Source organism: Salvelinus namaycush, chromosome 25 (genome assembly GCF_016432855.1).
Source record: "Salvelinus namaycush isolate Seneca chromosome 25, SaNama_1.0, whole genome shotgun sequence".
Lineage (NCBI taxonomy): Eukaryota > Metazoa > Chordata > Actinopteri > Salmoniformes > Salmonidae > Salvelinus > Salvelinus namaycush.
Window position 1 is genome coordinate 4711150 of NC_052331.1, and position 26856 is coordinate 4738005.

A 26856-nucleotide genomic window follows, 5' to 3' on the forward strand; every position below is an offset into this window, starting at 1 on the left:
AGGTGTGTCAAACAGTGGTGGAAAAAGTACCCAATTATCATATTTGAGTAAAAGTAAATATACCTTAATAGAAAATGACTCAAGTAAAAGTGAGTCACCCAGTAGGAAGGAACAACTCCTTTAAAAAAAAATCCTACCCCTTTTTCTCCCCAATTCCATGGTATCTAATTGGTAGTTACAGTCTTGTCCCCTGGCTGCAACTTCCGTATGGACTCGTGAGAGGCGAAGGTCGAGAGCCGTGCGTCCTCCGAAACACAGCCCAGCCAAGCCGCACTGCCCGCTTAACCTGGAATGCCAGCTGCACCAATGTGTCGCAGGAAACACCGTACACCTGGCTACCGTGTCAGCGTGCACTGCGCCCGGCCCGCCACAGGAGTCGCTAGTGCGCGATGGGACCAGAACATCCCTGCCAGCCAACCCTCCCCTAACCCGGACGACGCTGGGCCAATTGTGCGCCGCCCCATGGGTCTCCCGGTTGCGGCCGGCTTTGACTGAGCCTGGACTCGAACCAGGATCTCTAGTGGCACAGCTAGCACTGCGATGCAGTGCCTTAGACCACTGCGACACTCGGGAGGTGGTAGGAACAACTCTTGAACGATTAGCAGCAGACCTCTATATACAGGAAGCCCGTTCACCAAAAGGAAAGTTAGCTGACACTAACTTTTCTCCTTTTTTTGTGAACAGATAAACATTTGGCATACCTCCCGGTGGTCTTGGACCAAGTTAAGGTAAAATAAAATTGTGAGAGGTGCTATGCATTAACCCCTAAAGCCTTCAAACTCAACTCTGGACAACGAAGCCAGTTCCAATGCATTTTTCCATGGCTCGCCTCTAAGCAGGGACTGATTTACACCCAGGTGTGTGTAATTAATTATCAGGTAGAACAGAAAACCAGCAGGCACCGGGCCATGTAGGGTATGATTTGAATACCCATGCCCTAAAGATTATACTGTTCCCAAAAATATTATAGGGGGTGGAGTGTAGATTGGCCTTGGGATGAGAGGTGCGTGCCTGACCTGAGTACTGGTAAATACTACCCACAAATACCAACTGTAGCTGAACACAAGGGACTGGTCGAGGCTTTAGCTGGTAAAGATTGGCATGAGGTGAAACTGATTGAGGACAGAGGTATAGAGTGTACCGAGTGGCTATGGGAGGCAGAATAGAATGAAGTGAGAAGGACATGGTGAGGGAACACCTTCTGTACACCTGCCGCCTGTGGGGTGCGAGTGAAAGCATGAGGAGCAAAATGTATACTTTATTCTTGCCAATCTCAGCAGAAAAGCAGCCCACAGGCATAGAGCCAGGTCAGTCAGGAGGTGGGAAGTGCCGGGTTTCTTAAACGAGGGTGGGTGCAGTGGGAGTATTTAAGATACTCTTTTAAGAGGTAGGGTTTCAGATGTTTCCGGGAAGATGGGCAGGAACTCTACTGTCCTAGCTTCAAGGAGAAGCTGGTTCCACCATTGGGGCGCCAGGACAGAGAAGAACTCGGATGTGTATCTTTAGAGATTGAATGTAGTAGTATTAGGTTCAACTGACTATAGTTACTGAAGGAGTCTCTTCTGTCAGAAGGGTCCCATCTGAAACATTCCTGTTCAGTGGTGTAGAAACACCTCCTGCTGTGTTCAAATGTCAAATAATGACTTTTGACGGACCATTAATAACCATTATCCGTTAACATGTCAATGCGTATCAGTCAATTCCACGAAAGCCAGGTTTCGTCTTGTAGCTGAGGTTATCCCCATTACTTTCTACATCAAAACACACGTGCATAGGTCGCAGCATAGGATAGCATTCACGTTCAGGACGATGTGACAGTAGTTTCTTTCACAAGCAACTTGATCAAAGGGATGTGGATGACCCTGCTGCTGGTCTTAGAGGGGTTGGGAAGAGGGCTGAGGAGGACCCTGCTGCTGGTCTTAGAGGGGTTGGGAAGAGGGCTGAGGAGGACCCTGCTTCTGGTCTTAGAGGGGTTGGGAAGAGGGCTGAGGAGGACCCTGCTGCTGTGTCTTAACCCTGTGATGTTCACCATGTCATGTGTGTCTTAGAGGGGTTGGGAAGCAGAAGACACTTCATTTTCTTACATAAGAACAGACAATAAAGCATTATTCTACTAACTCCTGAAGATTCCTACTAATGACAAAGGCATCTTTGGACTGGGTTCCATGTTCGTTGTACCAGGGTGGGAGGCCGGCTGTGTAGATAGTCCGTTTGGACCGTTTTCCTGTACTGCTAAGCATTCAAATTGTAACTAGTACTTTTGGGTGTCAGGCAAAATGTATGGAGTAAAAAGTACATACTTTTCTTTAGGAATGTAGTAATGTAAAAGTTGTCAAAAATATAAATGGTAAAGTACAGATACCCCAAATAACTACTTAAGTAGTACTTAAAAGTATTTTTTACTTAAGTACTTTACACCACTGGTGGCAGGGAATAAAATATGTGACGGCCCCGTATTACTGGTTGAGGTACATGACACTGTCATGCCATGTGATTCAAATATTAAATCAACAAAATCTAATTTCATGCTACTTATGATAAAATGTGAACCTTAGAATGGATTGTGTCAGCTCCAATAATTCTGTCCGTTCACATGATGAACTTTACTGCATGTACAGTATTATATACAGTACCAGTCAAAAGTTTGGACACACCTACTCATTCAAGGGTTTTTATTGGTTTTTACTATTTTCTACATTGTAGAATAATAGTGAAGACATCAAAACTATGAAATAACACATATAGAATCGTGTAGTACTGTATATATAATGGAAACAGTCATAAACTTAGTCAACAACATTTTTATTAATTAGTTGAGGGGTAATAATGCACAGGTAAAACAACACTTAAAAAAACATTTTTTTTAACAGTTCAGATTCAAAAGGTGTGGTGCCTCCCTAGTTAGGATATAGCTTCAGATCAGATCAACTTCAACATAGGAAAAACATTGTCTCATTTAGAACCAAACTAAGTATTCTCCTCAACATAACCAATCACCAAACGTTTTGCATCCACTCTATAACGGTCAATTTTCAAAACAAAGATTTATCGAAAGCTTGTTGAAATTGTAAATGTTTGTAAGATAAAACATTAAAGCTGGAAAATGGAATTTGTGAAAAAAAAGGAAGACAGCTTAGCCTATGGACTCCCCAGGTACAAAAGTCACACCACACACAGTCCAGACTACTAAAAAGCTCAGGCGACAACACTCCTAATTCAAGCCTAGTTCAAGGGGTAGTAAGTGCACTAAATACAGAAACAAACACAGATACACACGCCTCCTTGTTGATCCTTAGATATCGACAAATGGTTTCTCAATAATTGTGTCCTGAAAATCAACATTTAAATTTTGTATTATCAAACTTGTTAAAAACACCGTACTTCAACATCCCATAGCATTTGATGGACTTCAACTAACTATTGTTTTCACTGAGAAAAAATTCAATAACTATTTCTTAAGCAAAGAAACAAAGGGATAGGGTAGGTGAATTTTTTCTCTCCATTAAATAAGTAAATTAAAACAAAATATGGTGTAAACATATTTTTGCAGTTGCTGCTGTATTCTACGTTGGCTCAAACAGGATGTGTTTTCCACATCATCTCGGAAGACTGATAGGGTGAAGTATGAATATATGGTACCAGTCCATAGTGTGGACACACCAACTGTACTCACTGAAGGGTTTTTCTTTATTTTCACTATTTTCTACATTGTATAATAATAGTGAAGACATCAAAACTATGATATAACACATATAGAATCATGTAGTAACCAAAAAAGTGTTAAATATTTTATATCTTCAAAGTAGCCACCCTTTGCCCTGATGACAGCTTTGCATACTGTCGGCATTCTCTCAACCTGCTTCAAGAGGAATGCTTTTCCAACAGTCTTGAAGGAGTTCCCGCATATGCTGAGCACTTGTTGGCTGCTTTTCCTCCACTCTGCGGTCCAACTCATCCCAAACCATCTCAGTTGGGTTGAGGTCGGGTGATTGTGGAGGCCAGGTCATCTGATGCAGCACTCCATCATTCTCCTTCTTTGTCAAATAGCCCTTACACAGCCTGGAGTTGTGTTTTGGGTCACTGTCCTGTTGAATGACAAATGATAGTCCCACTAAGCGCAAAACAGATGGGATGGCATATCGCTGCAGAATAATGTGATATCCATGCTGGTTAAGTGTGCTTTAAATTCTAAATAAATCACAGACAGTGTCACAAGGCAAAGCACCTCCACAACATCACACCTCCTCCTCCATGCTTCACGGTGGGAACAACACATGCAGAGATCATCCGTTCACCTACTCTGCATCTCACAAAGACACGGCGGTTGGAACCAAAAATCTCAGATTTGGAATCATTAGACCAAAGGACAGGTTTCCGCCAGTCTATTGTCAATTGCTTCTGTTTCTTGGCCCAAGCAAGTCTCTTCTTATTATTGGTGTCCTTTAGTAGTGGTTTCTTTGCAGCAATTCGACCATGAAGGCCTGATTCACACAGTCTCCTCTGAACAGTTGATGTTGAGATGTCTGTTACTTGAACTCTGTGAAGCATTTTTTTGAGCTGCAATTTCTGAGGCTGGTAACTCTAATGAACTAATCCTCTGCAGCAGAAGTAACTCTGGGTCTTCCTTTCCATTGGCGGTCCTCATGAGAGCCAGTTTCATCATAGCGCTTGTTGGTTTTTGAGACTGCACTTGAAGAAACTTTCAAAGTTCTTGAAATGTTCTATTTTGATTGACCTTCATGTTTTAAAGTAATGATGGACTGACGTTTCTCTTTGCTTGTTTGAGCTGTTCTTGCCATAATATGGACTTCTTCTGTCTTTTATCAAATAGTGCTATCTTCTGCATACCACCCATACCGTGTCACAACACAACTGATTGGCTCAAACTCATTAAGAAGGAAAGACATTCCACAAATGAACTTCTAACAAGGCACCTGTTAATTGAAATGCATTGCAGGTGACTACCTCATGAAACTGGTTGAGAGAATGCCAAGAGTGTGCAAAGCTGTCAACTTTGAAGAATCTCAAATATATTTTGATTTGTTTAAAACGTCTTTGGTTATTACATGATTTCAAATGTGTTATTTCATAGTTTTGATGTCTTCACTACTATACTAAAATGTAAAAACAGTAAAAATAAAGAAAAACCCTGGAATGAGTAGGTGTCTCAACTTTTGACTGGTACTGTGTGTGTATAATATATATACATATATTGTAGATACAGTGCCTTTCAAAGTTTTCAGACCACTTGACTTTTTCCACATTTTGTTACATTACTGTGTTATTCTAAAATGGATATACACACAATACAACATAATGACAAAGTGAAAACATGTTTTTAGAATTTTTTGCTAATTTATTAAAAATAACAACAGAAATACCTTATTTACATAAGTATTCAGACGCTTTGCTATGAGACTCGAAATGGAGCTCAGGTGCCTCCTGTTTCCATTGATCATCCTTGAGATGTTTCTACAACTTGATTGACAGTGCATGTCAGAGCAAAAACCAAGCTAAGACATTGAAGGAATTGTCCGTAGAGCTCCGAGACAGGATTGTGTCAAGGCACAGATCTGGGGAAGGGTACCAAAAAATGTCTGCAGCATTAAAGGTCCCCAAGAACACAGTGGCCTCCATCATTCTTAAATGGAAGAAGTTTGGAATCACCAAGACTCTTCCTAGAGCTGGTCACCCGGGGGAGAAGGGCCTTGGTCAGGGAGGAGACCAAGAACCCGATGGTCACACTGACAAGAGCTCTAGAGTTCCTCTGTGGAGATGGTTGTCCTTCTGGAAGTTTCTCCCATCTCTGCAGCAATCCACCTATCAAACCTTTATGGTACAGTGGCCAGACAGAAGCCACTCCTCAGAAAAAGGCACATGACAGCCCACTTGGAGTTTGCCAAAGGGCATGTAGAGGACTATCCAGACAATGAGAATCAAGATTCTCTGGTCTGATGAAACCAAGATTGAACTCTTTTGGCCTGAATGCTAAGCGTCACATCTGGAGGAAACCTGACACCATCCCTAGAGTGAAGCATGGTGGTGGCAGCATCATGCTGTGGGAATGTTTTTCAGCAGCAGGGGCTGGGAGACTAGTTAGGATCGAGGGAAAGATGAACGGAGCAAAGTAGAGAGAGATCCTTGATGAAAATCTGCTCCAGAGCGCTCAGGATCTCAGACTGGGCGAAGGTTCACCTTCCAACAGGACAATGACCCTAAGCACACAGCAAAGACAACGCAGTAGTGGCTTCGGGACAAGTCTCTGACCGTCCTTGAGTGGCCCAGCCAGAGCCTGAATCGGATCGAAGATCTCTGGAGAGACCTGAAAATAGCTGTGCAGCGAGACTCCCCATCCAACCTGACAGAGCTTGAGAGGATCTGCAGAGAAGAATGGGAGAAAGTCCCCAAATACAGGTATGGCAAGCTCGAGGCTGTAATCACTGATGTAATCACAATGTAATGAGTAAAGTGTCTGAATACTTCTGTAAATGTGATATTTACGTTATTTTTACATAATGGTTAAGATTGGTTTCATAACAGTATGAGTTTAGCACCTGTATTTATAGGACATATTGTAAAGTAATAACATTTCTGGAAAAACGGTCCTGGTTGAACAAGCAGAGTAAATTGCACCATGTAACCATAACCTTTTCACAAACTGCCACTACTTTCAGACTAACTAGATCATACACACAAGTGATTATAAAAGAGATCTGCCGCTTTGAGAGAGCTATTCTGCTCTATTGATATAAATACACATGAAACATTTCATGACATTTTGACTTAAATCAAATTATTACAATTGTTTTGTGAATTCAAGTATCTACTTTAAGTATTTATTATAGACAAAATATTAAAATGAGCTGATTGCACATTAGCATTTTCATAAATTAAAGACATTTCATTTAAACGTCATTTCCTTTTACGCTGAAATAGTTGACTGGCAGCACAGCCTAAAATGTATAGCATTTCTGAGGATCAGTTATGGCTTAGTTTGGGTTTTGAATTCACTGAGGCGGCCCTGTTATCTACTCATTGAATCCTGTTGGAAAGCGGGGCACAGAGAACTAAATGTACTTATTTCTGGACCCCACATTTTTTATTTCACAGTCCTGGGTAACAACCCTCCATATTGGAGGTTTAGGTTAGAGTAGGGTGAAGCTGCCCTTTAGAAGCTGATCTATGGTCAGTTTTGTGTCTTTACCCATAATTCTTAAGGTAAACATTTAGGCAGGGCTGATTATAAATCTGTGTCTAAGGGCATCTTCTTCCCGGAGCGGAAAGTTTTTTTTCTCTTTGCTCTTCATGTGCAAAAAGACAAAATGGGCGGGAAGAGAGGAAAGGGGTTAGGGTTAAAGTGCAAGACAAGTCTTTTAATGACCGGGAATATGTCTTTATACATCACAACATCTAAGCCTTCATTTTAGGTTTTTATTTTTTACGTTTCATTAAAGATTAAACTAACTTAAACTTGTATTAAAAAAAAAATTAACTGCAGCTCCCTTTTCTGAATTATTTAAATGCCCAGTGCTGTCAAAATTCACTTCCTCTTGTGTTTTGTATCATATTGTACCACAGCTGATGAAACGAACACTGTAAATGTGTGAAAACAATTGATCAGTGTTTTTTCCTGATAGTTACTGGTAGAAAATTTAATCTACACAGAACCTTCTAATCAGCAGGTTTGCATGGGCGGGAGTTTCGGCTTGCCTGGTGACGTCACCAGGCTAAATTGGTTAATACACCACTAACAAAGAGAGTTCCAAACCTCTCAGTTTTCCCCTCCCGACTACCAGACAGTCCTAGGAAAATTCGAGCTTGAGAATTTTTGTCCATTTTAAATGGGAACCTATTACTACAACATTCCCACATTTAATTCGAACTATGAGCTCCAATGGCGAAACCTATATTAAACAAAATCTACACATCTTCAAACTTTGTGGATATGCTGTTTACATTGCTTGGGTGTAGATATAGATTTTAGTGTAGAAATGTTTGCGTTAACATCCCCAATCATATGCCCCAAGGTCAAATAAAAAATTCAATAAAATCTCATATCATTTTGTGAAAATGGTGCTAATTTCCTACATTTCAGTGTAATTGAAACAAAGACTAACTACGTAGCTTAGCCAGAGCATCAGAACACAGTAAAGAATTTGATGTATGCGTTACAGTGTGGTCTTTCACAACTTTGAAAAGCCATAGAAAACAAAGAGACAAAAACGAATTAGCATATTGCACTGTAGCAGACGGATCAAAAAAAACCTCTACTTCGACATTCAGCTGCCACAATAAAAACGAACGAAAGACGCCAAAGTGTAAAACAACAAAAATGAAAAGGAGTGTGATCGCTTTAGACCAAATTTGACCTTCCTGCCTTGAAAAAAAGAGGGATGACGTCATTGCTTTGAGTATATACTGTATGTAGATAGATATAGTATATATACACAGTACACAGTATATCCATTAAAAAAAATCCCTAGCAGTACCTCACTATCCTAATAGAATATCCTTTGAAAAATCTCTCAAACACAACATGAATCTAAAGACATGAAGAGGGAATATGCCAACATTCATTTGAAATACTACTTTTGTTTACAAAAATAGATTTTTTACACAGAGTAGGATTATAACTTTGATTACAATGAACCCCTGTTGTCAATAGTTTAACTGAAATGATGCTTGGAAATGGAATGGAGGAAACAAAATAAAATGACTGTCATATCAACATATACCAGTAGACAAACTGTATACAGTATATTTAATGTTAAAACGCAAAGATCTGAGTGCAGTCGTTTTTAGTTTTGTTCTCTGTCCGCCAGTCCTTGAGGTCTCCAAAACATCCTTGAGCTTACTGGCGTAATGTGGATAGATAGACATAGCCTCTCTGGCTCTTGGGTTGAAAGCAGAGCTACTCGGAGGGAGGGGGCACCCACTTGGGCTTACTCCTCCGTGTGGTGGGTTGGTTGGGCTGTCTGTTTAGCGTCAGGCTCCCTGGGTTTCCTGTCTCTGTCGGGACCGGGGTCTGGGCCATGTTCAGAGTGGGGGCTGAGTTTTGGGTGGTGCTGAAAAAAGTGTTTGTTTGGACGGGGGTGGCCTCAGGGGGGCGCTCTTTGGGCTTGCGGCCTCTCTTCTTTCCCATGGTGACTCCGTTCTTAACCTCCGTTTTCTCGTGGTTGTCTGGCGGTTTGCTCCTGCTGCTGATGCTGCTGCTGGGCACCATGTGGCTGAAGGCTCGGAACCAGTTCTGTAACATGATAATGTTGAGGGGAAAACATTCAACTGCATGTTACTACAAGTGTATGACATCTACATGTGTGTTTTAAAATGTGTGTATGAATGAGTGAACGTCGCACCTGTGTGTTTTAAACTGTGTGTCTGAATGATTGAACGTGTCACCTGTGTCATGACGTTGGCCTGTGGGTAAGGTTTATGACCCCCCCCATAAATACCTTTCTCCCGTCCCTCTCTCTTGACTCTACTGAAGGACTCTTGAATAGCCTTTGTACTTAATGAATATGATGTCAGTTCGGTTGTCATCTGAGACATTATGACTGATGACAGGACGACATAAACTGTATCTGGGAAAGTCTACACATTATATTTATCAGATTCACATGGAATTGTTGGGCAATTTAAATGCAATTTAAATGAAACTATTTGTGAAAAGATTAAATGTAATTTTAGCTTCCAAATGAGAGAATTGGGTTTTCATAAGATTAGAGCTCTGCTCAATCAGTGGCCCGCCCCTGTGAAGAGACATGGGTTATAAACTATGAAACACACCCTTCTCTCCCTCCACTATATAAGCCCTTGACAAAAATGTAACCTCCCGTTCCGGGTACATTAGGACGACGGTCCAATGTCAGAAGGATTCAGATAATAACTACAGAACGAAGCCAACCTCAGCGTGAGCTTTGGTTGCTAATGGTATGAACTTTGAACTCTTATTCGCTACAGAAGTGATACCTGCTAGCCGTTGAGTTAGCAGCGGCCGCTGTAAACGTGGGCTAGGAAAGGACAAATACAGTATCCCATCTACCACACTACAACGTATCCCGTTCACCACCAGGGATACCCTTCAAAGGACTCTGTTGGGCAACACAGCCTTCCATCTACTACCAACCTATTGAAGTGCAGCTCAGAGTAAATATTTATTGCATTTTCCTATTCGAAATGGGCGGTAATTTAGAATGCATAAGATTCTGTATTTACGATAGAGTAGCTGCCTACGGCCCGATAGAAACATAGCTTCTCCCTTTGTTCTTCAGTCTTCCCGCTCTTTCACTTAAATCCAGCCCCCTTTTCTTTGTGTAACCAGCTGTCATATCGGTTCCGTCCGCTAGGGACGTTTTCCTTTATGACATAATTTGTAATCAAGGTATGATTCATTCTGTGGATATGTAATTCTGTGTGATTAGTTAGCTATTTCGTAAATAAATAATTAAACCCAATTTTGTATTGCTGATTCAACTTCTCAGCCAGGGTTCGTGAAAATAACCAATAATTTACAACTTTCAGATGAGACTGAAATAAGGTGACGATTAATATTGACTGCTATTGATGTAAAATATTACTAGGTCTTTCAGAGTTTATTTGGAAGATAACAGCTCTATAAACACTCTTTCGTGGTGCCCCTACGTTCTAGTTAATTAAATTTACATGATTACCTCAATCAGGTAATATTAATTACAGAGAAAGAATTTTATAGAATAGCATGTCATGAATGAGTGAACGTGAATGAATGAGTGAACGTGTCATCTGTGTGTTTTAAAATGTGTGTATGAATGAGTGAACGTCTCACCTGTGTGTTTTAAAATGTGTCTGAATGAGTGAACGTGTCCCCTGTGTGTTTTAAAATGTGTGTATGAATGAGTGAACGTCTCACCTGTGAGTTTTAAAATGTGTGTATGAATGAGTGAACGTCTCACCTGTGTGTTTTAAAATGTGTGTATGAATGAGTGAACGTCTCACCTGTGTGTTTTAAAATGTGTGTCTGAATGAGTGAACGTCTCACCTGTGTGTTTTAAAATGTGTGTATGAATGAGTGAACGTCTCACCTGTGAGTGTGTATATCAGGCCCACCTGTAAGGGACTGTTTTTGTATGTTCGTCTCACCTGTGAGTGTGTCTTGCTGATGTGGTATTTGACACCACTCTCTGAGCTGAATTCCTTCTGGCACAGCAAGCAGGTGTACTTCCCTGCATCGCCCTCTGCCTGCAGCACACAGAAACATACCCCAGGCAAGTGTAGGTACAAGTTGTCCCTGAACTCAACAGAGTGATACAGGGTCAGATATTTTTTTATCCATTTAAGGTCCTGATGGTCCTACCTGGTTACAGTTGGCTAGATGAGCTTTGAGTCCGGACACACTGGAGTAAACAGCTTCACAGCTCTGAAAACAGAGAGGAACAATAGCTGAGACACAACAATAGTAAACTGTGCCTATAAAACATGAACTTGTTCATTTTTAGAGACTGTTGAGCTCAGAATTTACAGCGCTGAAATGTATAAAAGCAACTGGATAACTTAAAATACAGGATTTATCTGAGATGGGTTTAATGTACAGAACATGTTGGCCAGAGATTCTTACTCCGTTGGAGCAGCAGATGAAGCCCTTCTCTTTGACCTCGTTCTTCCAGCTCTCCAGCAGCTTGGGACTGAACTTGGGAAGACCAGGACGAGTGTAGTTCAACTGGAGGAGGGAGACAGGGACCACATGTTAAATGTGTTTGTTTGTGTGTGTGTGTGTGTGTGTGTGTGTGTGTGTGTGTGTGTGTGTGTGTGTGTGTGTGTGTGTGTGTGTGTGTGTACCTGTCTATGTCTTACCCTTTTGCTGTCCGGTACCAGGTCATCTTTGATGCGACGCTTTGTGCCCCAGTCCTTGGCCAGTTCATCCTCTGCTATCTCCTGCAGGTGGAACACTGCTACCTGAGCAGACCGACGTCTCACCCTGCCACTAGGAGTCCTCTCAAAGTCCTCCCCCAGCCCCTCTCTCTCCCTCTCTCTCCCATCCTTCTCCCTACCCGCAGACAACTCCTGCCACTTTTCTTTTTCCTTCCTCTCTCTCTCCACGTGGTTCTGTTCCCTCCTTCCTGCAGGCTGTGGCTCCTCTGTTCTCATCTGGAAGAGAGGAGGGACACAGCCCGGTCAGAGACCAATGACAAGAGGATTCACAGCGATTCAATCAATGACTATGGGTGTAATAAAGGACGAGAGGATGGGGAATAGAGAGCAATAGTAACTTTTTGTAGGGATAACTCTGCCATGGCTCATTGGCCAAAGCCTATGGGGGAATGAATGGTTTCAAAAACAATTGGGATAAATGCAGAAAACAAGGTCTGTGGTAAACACAGGCTCAGGAGATCTTATACGTTTGGTTCTATGAGATAAATCTTCATAAGATAACGTCACTTTCTGTGAATTCGGAGCATTTATTTAATCAAAACAAGCACAGGAAGGCTTCAGAACTCATAAAGGTCATGGTAACTGACTGATATTATCATAGAACAAAACATATCTCCTAAGCCTGTGTTAACCTCACCTTATTTTCAGCTTTCATCCCAAAACCCCATTCTTTCTACGTACATTTCTGCCATAGGAATGGCTGAACGAACCAGATGTAACTCATTTCCATAATTAACAGCATATATGAAGTTTCAAGACACACTAGTCATAATAGTTTAATAGTAAACACAAACAGCTCTCCTCTTACCCCTCTGCCGGTGGTATTGTTGGTATTGCTGTTAGTGGTGGTGGGGTGTTCAGTGCGGAGGTGGTAGTCTCTGCCAGCCTTGGAGCGGTAGGTCTTCCCACAGTGCTGACACAGAAATACAGGCTTGTCCTCCTCTGATAGCTCTCTGCCACAGCGCTTCTGATGGTACTGGTATCCCATCAGACTGAAAAAATGGGCTGAGCAGCTCTGTGTGTGCAACATTTAAAAAGGGAGAAATAAAACATTCACATTAGACTGGAAATCAGGTCGGTGGAGCGGAGTATGGATTTGTCTAACGAAGGCAACCATCACATTGTGTCTATTATTCATCTAATGTTTTTTTTTATATAGTCTAATTAACATGAACATATATTTCTCAGGAGAGATGGCCAACCATTTTTTTTGTGGTTGTTTGACATAAGAATGAGATAGAGGTGGAGGAAAGTTTGAACATGTCCATGGACGAAGAGAGGTTATTGAAAATGTCTCTTGTCTCTGCAGCCCTGCCTCTTCCCCTCTCTGCACTGTAGTGTGAGGAATTGACAACAGAGTGTTGATGTATGTTTGGGCAGACTAACAAGAAAGACAGAGGAGAGGAGGGAGCGAAAAAGGAAAGAGAAAGAGCGAGAGGGGTAAAGGGAGATGGAGGGGTGTTCAGCAGAAATAGAGAAGAACATTTTATACAACTGGAGAAGATAACAAGAGAAAGAAGTGGGGGTACAGAAAAGAGAGAGAAAGATAGAAAACTTGTTGAATCAACGTCGATTCCATGTCATTTCAACCAAAAAATTTAGACGTTGAATTAACGTGGAATACTGATTGGATTTGCAAAAAGAAAGGGAAATGTCTTTCTTTCACCCAACCTAAATCCAATGACACGGTGACAATTTTAGTTGATTTAACATTAGTTGACAACTCAACCAAATGGAAATCCAAACTACACATTGAACTGACGTCTGTGCCCAGTTGGAGGAGAGAGTACATACCTCCCGAGGACACTTGATTCGTCCCATCTGTTTGAGTACTCTGCGCAGCCTCTCTCTCTCCTCCTGCCCGTCCCCCATCTGGTCCTCGCTCCCCAAAGCCTGAGGGAGGGGAAAACACAGCGTCATACCAGTGTCCTGTCTCCCTCCCCCCCCCCCCCCCCCCCCTCCTAAACCAGGCCTGGAAAATGTGATTTCCATCTGAGGCATTCGGGCGATGCCAGAATCATTAAACGGTTTCATGGCAATCCCGTTACTCTATGCATGTTATGACAGTTGTCAAACTAATGTTTTCACCAAGGTGTTTATCAGTGCCAAAAACATGCCTGATAAACACAGCAGCTGACTGCACAGCCAGAGAGAGGAGGAAAGGGGAGGGGGGCTACAGATTTGGGCAGTGATTAAGTGCATATGTGACCCGTTTCAAGAAGCTAGGCATATGTCACTACTTCACAAGAGAGGCCTTTAAATGTTTTTTTTTATTTTTTATTTGATCAAGATGCGTTTTTTTGTCAGAAATGCCTTCTGGATCATGTGAACCTTCATTTGCCTTAATAACAAAATTGTATGCAGCCTGTAAATACAAATAAAAATAGTTCAATTACGAGCCTAGTTGTTTTAGCCACGGGAAATTACAGGAACCTTCCTGCTAGCCATGATTGGCTGAGATAATGGATGGGCTGGACATGCCGAGAGATGAGTTTGGATTGGTCTGCCATGTAGCATGCTTCTGTCTATAACGTGAGCTGGTCAGTATATGTAGATAATCCTTTCTACCCCGGCTGTTTTTGAAAGATATCATGAAGAAGTGTTGCTACTGCTCTCAACATTACTACCCTGAAGTTGTGACAGACTACTTTCTGGAGGTCGGTCGCTGACTCTGAAAATGAATCAGACGATGAGGAAATCCCTGATTTAGGTAAAAACATTTTTCACTGAACCAGACATTGTAGGGTCTTCTGATGACAGTGATGGGGAAGAAACGGCGATCAACAGGGTTGTTCACCGATTTTTTTAATCAATGAAATGCTCGGTGGAAGCAGAGAGATGATTACCAAACGCATAGAGTCGAAAAGAGAACACAGAAGGCTGTTGTATAAAAGACCTGACTCCGGATCACATCTTCAAAAAAATGGCAACCACGGCACCCATGACAGAGAGGGAGAAGCATTCATCAATTTATACAGGTAAGAGTCTAGCTGCATTTTCAGATATTATACGTTTCTAATTTAGTCAGAAAGTCATTTTCATTGCAAGTTAAAGCGTACTGTTAGCTAGCTAGCTAAGGTTAGCTGGCTGGCTGGCTAGCTTGCTAACATCACATGTATGAGCTGTGTAGTAATAATATATCTCAATAGCCATTTGTATTGCTAGTTATGACTTCATGTTAGCTAGCTAACATTGAACCTAGTTGGTTAGCTTTACTTACCTGCAGATTCATGCATGGTAGTATAGGTTGGGATTATGGGTCAAAACAAAATATTTCACTATGCAAGTAACCATTTCACTGTACCGTTTACACCTTCTGTATCCTGTGCATGTGACAAATGAACTGAGATGTTATTTGATATAGTGTGTGTTTATCAGAGACGGTAATGTGAAGAACATGACCTGCACCAAAGTCGGATTAGGAAATAGCCCAAGAACTAGATAAAGTGTATTTTTACTACTACTTTCTGCTACTACTTTCATCCCCTTTTAGTCTTAATCTTTGATTGTTTGCTACACTACCTTATTCACTCTGTTTAGCACATGGCCTCACATGTGAGTTCTTAAAGAGATGGTTGGGGCTAAGGACTAAGAGGGTGTGAACGATGCTAAATGATTGTAGACAAAGAAGAGCTCTCCAGCAGGTGTACTAAAACATTCAGGCCATTTTCTCAAAAGTGGGGTTAGAAGTTTATCAACATTCAAAGCAGAATTACTTTCCCGTTGTTTCTCAACTGCAGTGTATGATTTACCATTTTCTAGCTCTGAGTGTATACTTTTATCCAATGTAAAAAACACAATTTCAAAAAGTCAGAAGTTTTCATACACCTTAGCTAAATACATTTAAACTCAGTTTTTCACAATTCCTGACATTTAATCCAAATAAAAATTCCCTGTCTTAGGTCAGTTAGGGTCACCACTTTATTTTAAGAATGTGAAATGTCAGAATAATAGTAGAGAATAATGTATTTCAGCTTTTAATTCTTTCATCACATTCCCAGTGGGTCAGAAGTTTACATACACTCAATTAGTATGTATTTGGCAGCATTGCCTTTAAATTGTTTAACTTGGATCAAATGTTTCAGGTAGCCTTCCACAAGCTTCCCACAATAAGTTGGGTGAATTTTGGCCCATTCCTCCTGACAGAGCTGGTGTAACTGAGTCAGATTTGTAGGCCTCCTTGCTCGCACATGCTTTTTCAGTTCTGCCCACACATTTTCTATAGGATTGAGGTCAGGGCTTTGTGATGGCCACTCCAATAATTTGACTTTGTTGTCCTTAAGCCATTTTGCCACAACTTTGGAAGTATGCTTGGGGTCATTGTCCATTTGGAAGACCCATTTGCGACCAAGCTTTAACTTCCTGACTGATGTCTTGAGATGTTGCTTCAATATATCCACCTAATTTTCCTCCTCATGATGCAGGGCTATTTTGTGAAGTGCACCAGTCCCTCCTGCAGCAAAGCACCCCCACAACGTGATGCTGCCACCCCCGTGCTTCACGGTTGGAATGGTGTTCTTCGGCTTGTAAGCTTCCCCCTTTTTCCTCCAAACATAACGATGGTCATTATGGCCATACAGTTCTATTTTTGTTTCATCAGACTAGAGGACATTTCTCCAAAAAGTACGATCTTTGTCCCCATGTGCAGTTGCAAACCATAGTCTGGCATTTTTATGGTGGTTTTGGAGCAGTGGCTTCTTCCTTGCTGAGCGGCTTTTCAGGTTATGTCGATATAGGACTTGTTTTACTGTGGATATAGATACTTTTGTACCTGTTTCCTCCAGCATCTTCACAAGGTCCTTTGCTGTTGTTCTGGGATTGACTTGGACTTTTCGCACCAAAGTACGTTCATCTCTTCCTGAGCGGTATGATGGCTGCGTGGTCCCATGGTGTTTATACTTGCGTACTATTGTTTGTATAGATGAACGTGGTACCTTCAGGCGTTTGGAAATGGCTCCCAAGGATGAACCAGACTTGTGAAGGTCTACCATTTTCTTCTGAGGTCTTGGCTGATTTCTTTTGATTTTCCCATGATGTCAAGCAAAGAGGCACTGAGTTTGACAGTAGGCCTTGAAATACATCCACATGTACACCTCCAATTGACTCAAATTATGTCAATTAGCCTATCAGAAGCTTCTAAATCCATGACATAATTTTATGGAATTTTCCAAGCTGTTTAAAGGCACAGTCAACTTAGTGTATGTAAACTTCTGACCCACTGGAATTGTGATACAGTGAATTATAAGTGAAATAATCTGTCTGTAAACAATTGTTAGAAAAATGACTTGTGTCATGCACAAAGTAGATGTCCTAACCAACTTGCCAAAACTATAGTTTGTTAACAAGAAATTTGTGGAAAAATGAGTTTTAATGACTCCAACCTAAGTGTATGTAAACTTCCGGCTTCAACTGTAGGTCCGAATCCAGGTGGTGGGTCACAGATATTGAGAGAACAACTCTCCGGATTGAAATGCAACTGTGGATACACGCTCGGGTGCATCTTAATGGCCTAAATTAGCATCCACCGTTTTGGTTTCTCTTGTGTTTCTAGATCTGGACAGATCTACAAACTATTGAGATTGAGATACATCCTTAGTCTGCGAGGGAAAGGAGGGGGATAAGATGATAGATCAGAGGAAGACGTGTAAAGTCCCACACTAAAGCAAAGCAAAGAGAATCATGTCACAGTCAGGCCCTGAGGCTAGAGAACACACACTCCCGCCAGCCTTAGATTCACCAGGGGACACAGCGGAACCACCAGCATTTCTTTTGAAAACCTATATCAGACATGAGAGAGAAGGAAAGGGGTGAGAGAATGAGAGAGAAAGAGATAGAGAGAAAGAACGATATGGAAATGTGGTGAGAGAGAAAGAATGAGAGTGGGAAAGAACGATATGGAAATGTGGTGAGTGTGAGAGGAAGAGAGAGAGAGGGAGGGAGAGACTGAGAAAGAGAGGGGGAGGGAGTACTAGATCGAGGGATAGAGAGGAGAGAGAAAAATCAGGAGGTAGTGTATCACAGTGGCAGTTACAACAACAAGGTCAAAGCCAGCAGGTGACCTCTGTCACTGTGTCATCCTGCTGCTGTGTTTTCCCACGCTGCACTGGTGCTCAGCCATGTGACCAGAGGACACACACTGGGTACAGATTAGCAAGGATGCCACTTCTGCAGGTAATTCAGAACAACACAAACACACACACACACACACACACACACACACACACACACACACACACACACACACACACACACACACACACACACACACACACACAAACACAAATGAAAGTGTTTGGGACATATTAATATTTCATTATACTTTTTAAGATAGTCGTTTTGAATTATTCAACAAACTTAATTGGAGAGCCATTCCACTAACAAAGGAAAGATATGTTGATTTCTTAATGAACGTCTCTACTGCACCAGAATGTAATGTGCATAGTCTGAAGACATAAGGTCTTAAACAGTTTTACTTCAGTTGTACAGAGGGCATAACTTCTCTTAGATTTAAACAAATCAGCTATGATGGCAAGGCTGAATGGAACACACACACACACACACACACACACACAAAAGAGACTGTTTGGGACATGTTTGTTCATTAATATTTTATGATGGGGCGGGAGGAGAAAACATGAAAGTTGTTGGTTCGAATCCCCGCGATGACTAGGTGAAAAATCTGTCAAATCAAATCGCCATGTCCACTAAGGTGCTGACTTGTTGCACCCTCGACAACTACTGTGATTATTATTATTTGACCATGCTGGTCATTTATGAACATTTGAACATCTTGGCCATGTTCTGTTATAATCTCCACCCGGCACAGCCAGAAGAGGACTGGCCACCCCTCATAGCCTGGTTCCTCTCTAGGTTTCTTCCTAGGTTTTGGCCTTTCAAGGGAGTTTTTCCTAGCCACCATGCTTCTACACCTGCATTGCTTGCTGTTTGGGGTTTTAGGCTGGGTTTCTGTACAGCACTTTGAAATATCAGCTGATGTAAGAAGGGCTATATAAATACATTTGATTTGATTAGTGCAGGAGAGAGGGGTTTGTTGATATATTAATGAACCTCTCTACTTGAGCAAGGCACTTAACCCTAATTGCTCTGGATACGAGTTTCTGCTAAATGTAAAATGATACCTTTTGAGATCGTAGTTTTGAATTATTCAACAAACTTAATGGACCAGCCTTCCACTAATGCAGGAGGGAGGGCCATGTTGATATCTTGATGAACCTCTCTACTGAGGAAGTTAACTCCATAATGTAATGTGCATCATAACAATCATAACATCAGCTGTGCCAAAAACAACGGTAGAAATCCATCTTTTAGAACAGGGGTGTCAAATTACTTTTGGACCACAGCCGCATTCGGTCTTCACCGAGGTCCGGAGGGCCGCACTTTAAATGGATTACTTCAATTAATAGCCCCAGAGTTTATTCGCTTCAATCCCTGAAAACAACCACCGCTTATAAGAGGCATGCTTCTATTTGAGCCAGGCGTCCATTTCCTTAATGCACACAACCGTTGCTCAATAAAATGTTGAAAAGACTACCACAATGTTTATTGGGACCAGTATTACCAGTATAAACATAAGAACAAATCTATTGCGGATCAGACTTGCAAAGACTAGGCCGCCTATCATACACCCCCGATTTTAGTTTCAGTACCATTCTCTCATTTGTTGCGCCTTGTATCCCCCCCGTAGTTGCAGCGGGGGATCACTGCAGATAGACTTCGGTGTTCGACATTTGTCCAGGTCCCCAGGACGTCGAGAGATGCCTACAATACCATCCACTAGCGCATATTGCTTTGTGCTTAACCGTCATGTTTTTTTTTGTTTTAACAGCTGCTACTTTCACCTCACCAGTAGATGTTTATCCCCCTGACCATGTCAAACCACAGTACTGTCTCATCCGTGGCAATAATGTTGCTCTCCTTTATCTTCTTTTGCGCAATCTTTACGGTGCTCACTGAAGTTCACTCACAAACAATTCATTGAGACATAACGTTTATTTAAAACAGCCGTTTATTTGATGAATTGTGTGCTGATCCCTGGCTATTAAAAAGGGACAGGTGGCTATTTGAGACTTTGCATTTAATTGAAGTTTCACAATATATTTCCTTGCTGTCAGAATTGGCAAAAAATAGTGATTTATCCAACGCTGTTATAATTGTCGATGCTCCCTGACTGTCTAGCTTTCCTTTTGATGACCGTTGGCAAGCTGGGCAGAGTGACTATAAACGTAGCTCCATAATGTGGGTCCAATATCAGTTTCAAGTTCATTTTAGTCATTTCAATGTTCATTAATAAAACATTTCCTTGAGAAAAATAAATAAAATACAAATAAAAATGTTTTTACTCAACCCACTTGCAGTCCGGATCCGGCCCATGGACGGTATGTTTGACACCGTTGTTTTATAAACATTTCATTTTTATTTATTTTTTTACCCACAATTATAATTGTTTGGTACATGGCCTTCTCAAGAGACTCTGTCTAAAATTGCCCATTCCTGAAACGATATCCATTCACACAATCAATCACAAGAAACAAGGTGCTTTTTTTGACAGGGGAAACCAGACACAAGCAGACGGTAGGGTGTTGAAGTCCATATTGGTCAGAAGTGAAAACCCACTCTACTTTAGGGTCTGGTAGACACTTGGGGCTCTATTTTAACAAACCAAACACAATGGTAAATCTAAGCGCAGGCGCTATAGGTTCAGGGGTGTGTCTGAAATATTTGAGCTATTTTCACAACTACAATTATTGGGGCACTCGGTGCGAAAGGGTTGGGTATTCATGAATAAACAAGTTGTGGGTGTGTCGAGGCTTGGCCCCTCACTGGCCAATCAGATCCTGTTCCAAAGCGCAATATGTGGTTGCTTCACGTTGTGTATTTACGGTCTTATATGCATTGCCTTGGAATCAAATCCAATTCCAATGTTAGTCCATTAAAGTTTGTTAAATGGCCTACAGAAACTAAATATCAAAATGTAGACCTATCCCATCTTTGCTAAATACGTTAACTTGAAACCATTTACGGTCCACATTGTTCTAAGTAATTGAATGGCTTCAATAGCATTCACACTGATATAAGGGCTAGGCCTACTGTACATTTCATTTTGGCTGAGCATGGACATGCCAAACATTGTTAAAAAGCCAGATTCAATTAATTAATGATGAGGCCTAAAACGAGAACAAATAATTTGAATCAAATTCTAAACAAACAAAAAAACATTTAAATACTTTAAATACACTGACATGCCCCATCATTTCTCCCCGTGGGCATATAATATTAAACGCAGACTATGGAGGGTTTTACGCACCGCCAAACTTTTAACAGTAGCTGGATCCAACACAGATCCAATATAAAGAGAAAGGGAAAATGTCCACTCACCGTTATAAAGTTAGCATGGCTAACATAATGTGGACCTGCCAACAACGCATAGATGAAAAGGGAATGTCAGCTCACTATTTTGCTCCTCTCAAACGTCATATTTTAATAAAGCTTCAGTGTTTAAGATTTATTTCCAAGCATTCTCAGGAGTCAAACCTTTTATCAACAGTCTTGACTACATTGGGCAGGACAAAAAAAAGCCTTCATTGCGAGGAGGAGAGGCTATGCTTGGTTTTAAATCCAATAAAACAAAATAGGAAAAAACATTTTTTATGTTTCTAAATACTAAGTATACATGCACTAAAAGAAGATTAGGCTGCTCTTGTTCAATGTGAATATGGCCATTGTGCTAAAACCAGCGCAGCCTGAAATGATCACTTTGGGTTGTGTTTTAAAGGACACACCTCAAATATTTCCACCCCTCCCATGTGAGTTCAGGTGAGCTGATTATAAAACAGGTAAATTGCTGAACCTGGCGTTAGGGCTGGAAAACTGAATGTCCGCATGATACTTAATTCCAGCTGAAAACAGAGCCCTTGTTGCCGGTTGTTCAGAGGTGTCTATATTGGTCACTCAACGGTTCTAGGTAGGTAGTGGTGTAGTGGGTCAGAGGTGTAACCTCTTTTAGTTTCTGACTAGGGGATCAGAAGATTAATCAACTTTGGTTGTGTGTGTGCGCATGTTTGCATTTGTGTGTGTTTACCTTGCTGCTGTGCTCAGCCATTGTATGGTAGTTGAGTCCGGCCTTGGACCTGAACTGTTTCTGGCATTTCTGGCACTTCAGGGCATCCTGGAGCTGCAGGGTTAATGGACAAAGGTCACACAGTAACTCAAAGCTCATTCGTTCCTATTAGCTAATAAATATCTTGTATCCACTGGCAGTCAAGGTATTGGTCTTTCTGCTCACTGTTCCCCAGCATGACCTTCACATGAGTTAATGACACGGGACCATTTCACCTATAAATGGTCTTTGTCAGGTAATCATCAAGACCAATAACGGGAAAGAAGTCCTTTTAATGAAGAAGCAAATATTGATCTATCTGGCAGAGGAAGAGGTTTTACAGCGACTGACCCCCGTGGTAATTTTACAGTGACTGACTCCTTAATGGTACAACTGTCACTTTTATAGTCACATTGTCCACCAGGCCATAAGCACCTACTGCCATAGCTCTACATTACCTCAATAGTCTAAATTGTCTTCTTGTCCTTGTGTCCTTTCCTGATTGTTTTGACCTACGTAGCCTGCGTTTTCAAATTGGTACAGTTAAAGGAGAGGAAGCTACTTCAGAGTACTGAGACGCAGCCACAGTATAATTCCTCCAGCCCTCCAATCAATACTCTGCGTCTAATGGCCCACTGAGAGAGGAGCATCTAACAGCGTGCCTGACTTATTCTCATCCCCAGAGTACGCTAGTGGCCTGAACCCGATGAAGAGGTTACAACTGCATTTAAGAAAGCAGTCCAAATGAATAAATAGCAAATGAAGAGTTTTATCCCAAAACATGATACAGTTGAAGTCGGAAGTTTACATACACTTAGGTTGGAGTCATTAAAACTCATTTTTCAACCACTCCACACATTTCTTGTTAACAAACTATAGTTTTGGCAAGTTGGTTAGGACATCTACTTTGTGCAGGACACAAGTCATTTTTCCAACAATTGTTTACAGACAGATTATTTCACACATAATTCACTGTATCACAATTCCAGTGGGTCAGAAGTTTACATACACTAAGTTGACTGTGCCTTTAAACAGCTTTGAAAATTTCAGAAAATTAGGTCATGGCTTTAGAAGCTTCTGATAGGCTAATTGACATCATTTGAGTCAATTGAAGGTGTACCTGTGGGTGTGCTTCAAGGCCTACCTTCAAACTCAGTGCCTCTTTGCTTGACATCATGGGAAAATAAACAGAAATCAGACAATACCTCAGAAAAAAAAAATTGCAGACCACCAGCCATCATACCGCTCAGGAAGGAGACGTCTCCTAGAGATGAACGTAGTTTGGTGCGAAAAGTGCAAATCAATCACAGAACAACAGCAAAAGACCTTGTGAAGATGCTGGAGGAAACAGGTACAGAAGTATCTATATCCACAGTAAAACGAGTCCTATATCGACATAACCTGAAAGGCCTCTCAGCAAGGAAGAAGCCACTGCTCCAAAACCGCCATAAAAAAGCTGACTACGGTTTGCAACTGCACATGGGGACAAAGATAGTACTTTTTGGAGAAATGTCCTCTGGTCTGATGAAACAAAAATAGAACTGTATGGCCATAATGACCATCGTTATGTTTGGAGGAAAAAATGGGAGGGGGAAAATGGGGATGCTTGCAAGCCGAAGAACACCATCCCAACTGTGAATGCAGCATGGGGGTGGCAGCATCATGTTGTGGTGGTGCTTTGCTGCAGGAGGGACAGGTGCACTTCACAAAATAGATGGCATCATGAGGAAAGGAAAATTATGTGGATATATTGAAGCAACATCACAAGACATCAGTCAGAAAGTTAAAGCTTGATGGCAAATGGGTCTTCCAAATTGACAATGACCCCAAGCATACTTCCAAAGTTGTGGTAAAATGGCTTATGGACAACAATGTCAAGGTATTGGAGTGGCCATCACAAAGCCCTGACCTCAATCCCATAGAAAATTTGGGGGCAGAACTGAAAAAGTGTGTGTGAGCAAGGAGGCCTACAAACCTGACTCAGTTACACCAGCTGTGTCAGGAGGAATGGGCCAAAATTCACCCAACTTATTGTGGGAAGCTTGTGGAAGGCTTCCCGAAACGTTTGACCCATGTTAAACAATCTAAAGGCAATCCTACCAAATACTAATTGAGTGTATGTTAACTTCTGACCCACTGGGAATGTGATGCAAGAAATAAAAGCTGAAATAAATCATTCTCTCTACTATTATTCTGACATTTCACATTCTTAAAATAAAGTGGTGATCCTAACTGACCTAAGACAGGGAATTTCTACTAGGATTAAATGTCAGGAATTGTGAAAAACTGAATTTAATGTATTTGGCTAAGGTGTATGTAAACTTCGACTTTAACTGTATATATCAATTTTCAGAAATGGTGATAAATTGACATGAATTAAAATATGTGAAAGAGATAGATATTATTTCTTCATCATGACATGGCCTAGTGAAAAAACAGACATAATTTTGTTTGAAATATATTGCAAGGTCATTTTATTTTCAAGAGACAAATAATCATGTTTTGTGGCAAAACTCTAAATATCCACTTCAAACAACAGAAGTCCAATAGAAAAAGTATCCCAATTGGGCTGTCACATGTAATAAAGTATCAATACATAAATACAAATTTAAATCATCTATTTGTTTCAACAATATTGTGCAAAAATCACATAGCCAATGTATTCTCTGCAGAGGGTGAGCAGTGTATAACATGTGTTTTCGTTTAGGACATTTAAGCAACTTTCGAAAAAATTGTATGTGGGTTTTACAGGTTTGTTTGGTTGGACAAATCTGGGTTTCCCAAACTCGATCCTGGTGCCCCCCCCCCCCCCCCCCGCCCCGCCCCGCCCCGCACCAAAGTACGTTCATCTCTAGGAGACAGAACGCGTCTCCTTCCTGAGCGATATGATGGCTGCGTGGTCCCATGGTGTTTATACTTGCGTACTATTGTTTGTACAGATGAATGTGGTACCTTCAGGTGTTTGGAAATTGCTCCCAAGGATGAACCAGACTTCTGGAGGTCCACACATTTTTTTCTGAGGTATTGGCTGATTTCTTTAGATTTTCTCATGATGTCAAGCAAAGAGGCACTGAGTTTGAAGGTAGGCCTTGAAATACATCCACAGGTACACCTCCAATTGACTCAAATTATGTCAATTAGCCTATCAGAAGCTTCTAAATCCATGACATAATTTTATGGAATTTTCCAAGCTGTTTAAAGGCACAGTCAACTTAGTGTATGTAAACTTCTGACCCACTGGAATTGTGATACAGTGAATTTTAAGTGAAATAATCTGCCTGTAAACAATTTTTGGAAAAATGACTTGTGTCCTGCACAAAGTAGATGTCCTAACCTACTTGCCAAAACTATAGTTTGTTAACAAGAAATTTGTGGAGTGGTTGAAAAACGAGTTTTAAAGACTCCAACCTAAGTGTATGTAAACTTCCGACTTCAACTGTATAAAGGGACCCATGAACATTAATTTCAGATGAAGAAACGCAAATATCAGATGAAAAAAAAAAAATATATTTTTTGGAATCAAATAAAACCATCAAAACGTTATATAATGTCCTTATACACAGCAGCATATATGGTACAGTAATATCTCGATCAAGGGCCGAGTGTCTGCAGGTTTTCACCCCTCCCTTGTACTTGATTTATCAATTCAGGTCATTGATTAGTTAGGAACTCCCCTTACCTGAGTGTCTAGGTCTTAACTGAAAGGAAATAACAAAAAAACAGCATACACTCAGCCCTTCACGGAAAGAGTTTGACACCCCTGATCTTGCTATAAAAACATATGGCAACTGACATTGCCTCAGAGGGCAAGTCAGTTTTTGTATTCAGCACAATTGTTTGAGTGGGCTAGAATCAAGAACAGATGTGGCATAGTACCAAGTATAATATTATACAGAAAATGGGGCATGTGGATTATTATTTAGGGCAAGTGTCAACTGATATATTTGGGTTTAAGAGTTTCAACACTGAGTGTGAAACACAATCCTTCATTTAGAGGAATGAAAGCCAGGATGTGGCACTGTGTCTAGAGTGGATATAAATGGTGAATAGGGAGGCTAAAGACAGTACACCGCAAATCAAACTCTGTTATGTCAAATGTATTCATACTTCAGAAGTTGTACAGAGACAGTATATTGTCTGGATCCTGCTACAAGCAGGAAGATAAATATATAGGCTGTAATCTCAAATGAAAGGGTAAGATTGGCACTATTTAGATGCATTTATATTGCTGGTCCAACCACCCTCTGTTTTGGTTGACTCACCTTTTGGCAGATCTCCATGTGCTTCTTGAGGCCCGGGATGGTCTTCCTGGTGACAATGGAGCAGGTAGGACACACCACCTCCCCCCGCTCTGAGATGGCATGCTGCCACTGGGCCTCTGCTGGAGTACCAGGAGGATATATCAACCAATCAATGTAACCTTTATTTAACTAGGCAAGTCAGTTCAGAACAAATTCTTATTTACAATGACGGCCTACAATCAACCAACCAATCGATCGATACTTTACATTGTGAAAATGTAATCACACAAAGTGGTCTCACGTGTGTACCAGGGAATAATTTGGGAGATGGAATTTGTCTTGTCAAAAAACATAAATTCACAAGCAGTCCAGAACAGCCATATTAGTACCAGAGGTGAGGGGTGGTAGGTCTCTCCTAGAGGCTGGACCAGGGTGCTTTCTCTGGGGCTCCTCGCTGAACAGACACCCCTCTAATCTCTTCACACGACCAGCCTTCAACTTCTCCTCTACCTTGTTCATACCTGAAACATACAGAGTGAGTGACTGAGTGTACCAAAGGATGTTGGTGGCACCTTAACTGGGGAGGACGGG

General features: G+C 41.3%; 1 protein-coding gene across 1 annotated transcript in view; it reads right to left on the reverse strand.

Moving 5' to 3' along the window:
- Window positions 1-6420: 6420 nt before the first annotated feature.
- The window catches only part of znf512b (zinc finger protein 512B), a 74953-nt gene continuing 54517 nt past the window's right edge, over window positions 6421-26856 (reverse strand). Inside the window, exons 9-18 of the mRNA XM_038963613.1 lie at window positions 26655-26786; window positions 26287-26405; window positions 22007-22099; window positions 13702-13800; window positions 12716-12922; window positions 11830-12123; window positions 11594-11695; window positions 11333-11395; window positions 11119-11217; window positions 6421-9247 (exon numbers count right to left, since the gene is read on the reverse strand). Coding sequence (XP_038819541.1) covers window positions 8912-9247; window positions 11119-11217; window positions 11333-11395; window positions 11594-11695; window positions 11830-12123; window positions 12716-12922; window positions 13702-13800; window positions 22007-22099; window positions 26287-26405; window positions 26655-26786 — 1544 coding nt within the window. The 3' untranslated portion in view covers window positions 6421-8911. The remainder of the gene's footprint in view (window positions 9248-11118; window positions 11218-11332; window positions 11396-11593; window positions 11696-11829; window positions 12124-12715; window positions 12923-13701; window positions 13801-22006; window positions 22100-26286; window positions 26406-26654; window positions 26787-26856) is intronic.